We start from the raw sequence: 5,446 nt of genomic DNA, 5'->3' as shown, positions 1-5,446 counted from the left end.
GGGTGATGGTCACAAGGTGTCTGACATCATCATCATCATGAGTTTAACCTTTGACCTTTCCCTGATGGTCAGTGAACCCTATGAGCGACAAGACCCGACCTCTGATGGTGACCTCTGACCCTGCAGCCTGTCATGGATCTCTGTGTCGTCATGGTAACCCCATGCTAACAGCTAGCTGGTTGAGGTTTGTTGATAAAGACACAAACAGAGAAGCGGTTTGCAGCTCGACCCGGTTCTGGTTCTGATCCACCATCTGTGAACAGAACCGGACCGAGGGGCCCGTCAGGGAGGAACCCTCCCGCTCTGAACCTGTGGTCCAGTTCTAACCAGAACCAGAACCAGGTGATGTGTTGGATTTTCAGAATAAAAGCTCCAAATGTGTTCGGCGTCAGCTGCTCAGTAAAGTTTGACGTGGGCGGGGCTTTGTGATGTCACAGCAGCTGGCCAATCAGACCGTACTGGGCCCAGCACCAGGAAGTGCTGGTCTCTGCTGCGGCAGCCATGTTGGATCCTGACCTGCTGGACCTGTGAGGTCACTTCCTGAAGCCCAGCAACTTCCTGATGATTTTCAACTCTGGAACAAACGGGTCAATCTGGGCTTTGAGTAGGCCGTTTGGAGGAGGAGGATCATCCGTTCATCAATTCAACCCGATTTAGTTACTCATGGTGTGTTACCATGACAACAACACAACACACAGGTCATGTGACAGACTCGCTTCCTGGAAGTAAACCGTGACGTGAAACACAGCCACCACCAGGTAACTCCGCCTACCTGCAGGTTCTTCCTCCACACGTTGACGGCGGCGAAGGCCAGCTGCATCTGTTTCCTGCGCGCATCTTTGTGCCGCTTGTAGGCGATCTCGATGAAGATGAGGAAGATCCCAGCGACGATGCCGCCGGCCACCAGCATGAACACACCTGGAGGGGCGGGGAGATGCAGCTTACGGCCCACCTGCCTGGCGGCGGCGGAGAGGGCGGGGCCTGCGTCCTACCTGCCATGTTCTCGAAGGTGAGTGTGGCGGGTGCGTTGCTCCTGGAGTCACACTCCTGGTAGCGAACCCACGTCTTGTCCAGATCCTCCATGAAGCCGTTCTCATGCGAGCTGTGGAGGAAGAGGGCGGAGCGTGAGTGGGCGGGGCGTGAGTGGGCGGGGCTTGTGGAGCTGCTGCGGCGTGGCGTTCGGTACCTGAGAATAGCCAGAGAGACGTTCTGCTTCCAGGGACTGTCCTTCCTCATGCCGATGCCGAAGCCGGAGCGGAAGAACAGCTCGCCCGTCGTCACCAGGTCGCATTTCTGCGACGCCTCGAACTCCAGCACGGCGCTGTCCCAGATGAAGGCGTGGAGCTTGCTGCGGGAGGAGACACGGCGCATCAGGACGCTGCAGGCCTTCACCTTCACAGTTAAACCGCTTTGCATCGCCTGCGACCTGCATGCGAGTCCTGGGAGAAACAAGCAGGAAGTTCCCCGCATGCGCAGCAGAGGGCGCAGCAACGACCGAGCATGCTCAGTGAAGTGAATGCTCATGGAAAAGCTCATCTTGTGTTTAGGGTTGTAAAGATTCGTCAAATGACCCCAAAGCCGCCATTATTAAAATTCCTCTGGGTAAATGATCTGCCTCGACGTTTTGTTATTAGCGCACCGTCTTCCGGCTCAGCACTCTCACTTCCTCTCAGGTGTTGCTAAGTGCTAATGCTAGCAGCATGACGTCCCGTTTTTAAGTTTCTAGTCCACAGGTGTCAAAACGTCTGGGCAAGGTCAGAGGTCATCTATGAATCTGACTGGAGATGAATGCATGAATGGAGCAGGATGGTGAGCCTGCTTCTTCTTTATTAAGTTTAATTTCAGATTTTTCTAGGACGTTTGTCCAGGTTAACTTTGAAAGTGAGATTTTATTGCTGCAGATTAATTTTCTAAACTACAGAAAAGTCCTAAGGAAGCTGAGAAATGGGCCGATGTTGATATCCAATAGTGACGCTGCTGTTATGGCAGCATTTATCTCATTTTTTATTCGATTAATCATCAGAATAATCGATAATTACTGGATCAGTACCAGCCTATTTGAGGTGTTTAACAACTTAATCCTCGTTATCGTGCGCTGGTGGTTGCCATGGTTTCCATGGTTGCTTTTCTCCGTATCAGAATCGTTTGTTGAGTATTAATGACGTTCATCCGACCTGAACGAACAGAAAACATCTGATCTGTGTTGTCATGGAAACAGCTGCAGGTCGCACTGAGGCAAAGCTGAGGGACTGGCGTCCCTCCAGGCCGCAGTGTGAAGGTGGCCGGCCAGGCCCCGCCTACTTGTCTCGGACCGCCTGGATGGCCTCGGCGGCGCTCTCGTAGTTGTGCTTCTCCATGTGGCGGTACATGGTGCTCAGCTCCACCTGCCGCCGGAAGTAGATGTCCACCGAGCTCTGCTTCACCGTGGCGTAGATGAACTTATCCGACGGGTTTCGCAGCTGGAAGCACATCAGTGTTACCGCGTGACGTCATCGCCATCATCTTCATCGAACGGAGGGCGGCCGCTCACCCTGGGGTCGTTGATGCCAGTGATGCGCTCCTCAGGCCGGTCCAGCACCAGGAAGGCTGCCAGGTTGGCGGTGTACGACGCCACGATGATCATAGCAAACCCCGCCCACACCATGCCCAGGATCCTGGCGGAGAAGCTCCGTGGGGCGCCTGCAGGGGGAGCAGCGACACGCCGTCAGCGCCGCAGGCGCCACAGGCCAGCAGAAACGCGAGCGTCGCTACCTTCTCCGATCCCAGAGTTCAGCAGAACTCCCCAGGAGAACCACATGGCGGAGGACAGGGTCAGGGCGTCTTCTTCTTCTTCTTCGCTGTTCACCTTGAACCTTCCAAACGGGCTGCAGACACACAGCAGGTAAACCGGGTCAAACATGCGCACAGACGGGTCGCAGCCAATCACAGTCAGCGCTGAGGTCACATGTTCAGACTTCACTCTGAGCGTTCTGCGCAGATTCCAGTCCACTGGTGTCAAACTCCAGTCCTGGAGCCGCTGCTGCCCTGCAACCTGTAGATGAGCCTCTGCTGCCCCAGCTGGACAGAATCATCAGGTCAGTAAGGCTCTGGAGGCCCGATCCACACCAGCAGGAGGCGCTGGAGCCGTTTCATTCCAGGGTTTTGTACCTGATGGAGCCGTTTCATTCCAGGGTTTTGTACCTGATGGAGCCGTTTCGTTCCAGGGTTTTGTACCTGATGGAGCCGTTTCATTCCAGGGTTTTGTACCTGATGGAGCCGTTTCATTCCAGGGTTTTGTACCTGTGGCTCATCTAGAAACTGCAGGACAGAGGAGGACTGGAGTTTGATACCCTGAACATAAAACAGCAAACCTCTCGGAAAGCTTGGCTCCGCCCCCAGACGAATGAGTCAACGATGTGGGCGTGGCCAAGCACACTGAGGGGCGGGGCCAGGTACACTGAGGGGCGGGGCCAGGTGTGGGACAGCGGTCTGCTGCCAGCGTGTTTTCAAACCGACTTTAAAAAATCCAGCAGCGAGATTCAACGACTTTCTGCTTTGTTTTTACACACTTGAGGAGAAAGAGGGCAGCACTGAGCAGGTTCAGGCCAAACAGCAGAATTAAACCAACTCACAAGAAGAAACGATAGAAACTGAGACTCTGAGCTCGGCAACACTTTGTCAAACTTCTGCTTTTTATTCAGTTGTACAGGCTGCACTAATGATGACTGTGTGGAAACATGGCAGCTGGTCCGGTCCGGTCCGGTCCGCTGGTCCGATCCGATAGAAATCATTAGCATTTATGTGGATAAGTTTGAAAGTTAATTTTTTATTTAAACTTTATGTTCTATTTGGCGTTTTTACGACTCCAGATGGAAAGAGAAGGTGATGCGAGGTTTACGGGTTCTGGTGAGGTTCTGCTGATGTAACCGGACCAGAAACTCTGGGGTAGATTCAGAAGCTGAGCAGCAGCAAAGCGGAGCGGACCAGCGGACCGGACCGGACCAGCGGACCGGACCGGACCAGTGGACCGGACGAGTGGACCGGACCAGCGGACCGGACCGGACCAAGGGACCGGACCAAGGGACCGGACCAGCGGACTGGACCAGCGGACCCCAGTTTTCACAGTCAAACTTTATAAAAGTTTCTTTGTTCGGCGCATAAAGACGTGATGCTAACAGCCGCAGGCGGCGCCTTTATTAACCCTAATCTACGGGAAACAGCTGCTGCTCCGCCTCCATTAATACATATTAATGTAAATTAGCATAAATACCTGGAAGTCTGTCGCCATGTGAAGCAGTAACCATGGCAACGGCCTTGTTTGTAGCAGCATGAGTATTTATAACATTATATATTTTATTTAAAAGCTGCTTTGAGGGCTCATAATGTCACCTCAGAAATAAAAACAGATTTTAAAGAAAATAAAACAAAGATCCTGTTAGAACAGCAGCAAACCTTCAGCAGGGCAGACAGAGAGTCAGAGGGTCTCTGGGGGAAACGGGACGTTTATTAATAGCAGAATCATGTGAATAAGTTACAGAATAAAGATCAGTTTCATCTTTAGTTAGTTATTGTAGCTTATAGTCTGAGGATAAATGTGCTTCAGTTTTAAACATATTAAATCAGGTTTGGTGCTTCTGGGTCTGAATACCTGGATGCAGTCAGACTTCAGTGTTTATGAGTTTTGATGCTTTGTGGTTTCATGTTGTCCTCAGAAAAACTTTGTTTCTGCTGCACATTTTCACCCACAGACTAAATGTGGATATTTACGCAAACTTAGACGTAAAGTTGATTTTTAAACATGCCGACTTGTGTGTGAGACATGGGGCCCAGTTTTCATGTGGCCGCGCCGCTTTGAGCATGAGGCCCCAGAACTACCTGCAGGTTCTGGACCCGGCCGGACTCAGGTGAGGCGATTACCTGAACCGGTCCAGTAGGTAGAGCATCACTGCCACCACATGGACCGACAGGCCGACTAACAGCCACAGGGTGCTCTGGAACGGCTGCATGAAGGAGTCCAGAGTGCTGCGGGGGATTTCCTGAGAGACAGACAGAGACACGGAGACAGACAGAGAGACAGGGAGAGAGACAGACAGAGAGACACAGAGACACAGAGACATTAACACAGCGCAAGAAAACATTTCATACATGGATCCATCCTGGTTCTGATCCAGACCAGCAGCAGATGGACAGAATTCAGCCTCCTGATGAACTGTGTGTCTCTCTGTGTCTCTGTGTCTCTGTGTGTCTCTCTGTGTCTCTGTGTGTCTCTCTGTGTCTCTGTGTCTCTGTGTCTCTCTGTGTCTCTGTGTGTCTCTCTGTGTCTCTGTGTCTGTGTCTCTGTGTGTCTCTGTCTCTGTGTCTCTCTGTGTCTCTCTGTGTCTCTGTGTGTCTCTCTGTGTCTCTGTGTCTCTGTGTGTCTCTCTGTCTCTCTGTGTCTCTGTGTGTCTCTGTGTGTCTGTGTGTCTCT

General features: G+C 52.2%; 1 protein-coding gene across 5 annotated transcripts in view; it reads right to left on the bottom strand.

Annotated features, from left to right (window-relative positions):
- grin1b (glutamate receptor, ionotropic, N-methyl D-aspartate 1b) overlaps positions 1-5,446 on the bottom strand; it is a 61,676-nt gene that overhangs the window by 12,738 nt on the left and 43,492 nt on the right. For all 5 annotated transcript variants that reach the window (XM_008402785.2, XM_017303398.1, XM_008402784.2 and 2 more), the window contains 7 exons: positions 4,897-5,015; positions 2,752-2,864; positions 2,531-2,679; positions 2,302-2,459; positions 1,187-1,348; positions 993-1,102; positions 773-918 (listed from right to left, as the gene is read on the bottom strand). In XM_008402785.2, coding sequence (XP_008401007.1) covers positions 773-918; positions 993-1,102; positions 1,187-1,348; positions 2,302-2,459; positions 2,531-2,679; positions 2,752-2,864; positions 4,897-5,015 — 957 coding nt within the window. The remainder of the gene's footprint in view (positions 1-772; positions 919-992; positions 1,103-1,186; positions 1,349-2,301; positions 2,460-2,530; positions 2,680-2,751; positions 2,865-4,896; positions 5,016-5,446) is intronic.

Source organism: Poecilia reticulata, unplaced genomic scaffold, assembly GCF_000633615.1.
Source record: "Poecilia reticulata strain Guanapo unplaced genomic scaffold, Guppy_female_1.0+MT scaffold_257, whole genome shotgun sequence".
In the NCBI taxonomy this organism is placed as follows: Eukaryota; Metazoa; Chordata; class Actinopteri; order Cyprinodontiformes; family Poeciliidae; genus Poecilia; species Poecilia reticulata.
This window is presented reverse-complemented; position numbering and strand designations above follow the sequence as displayed.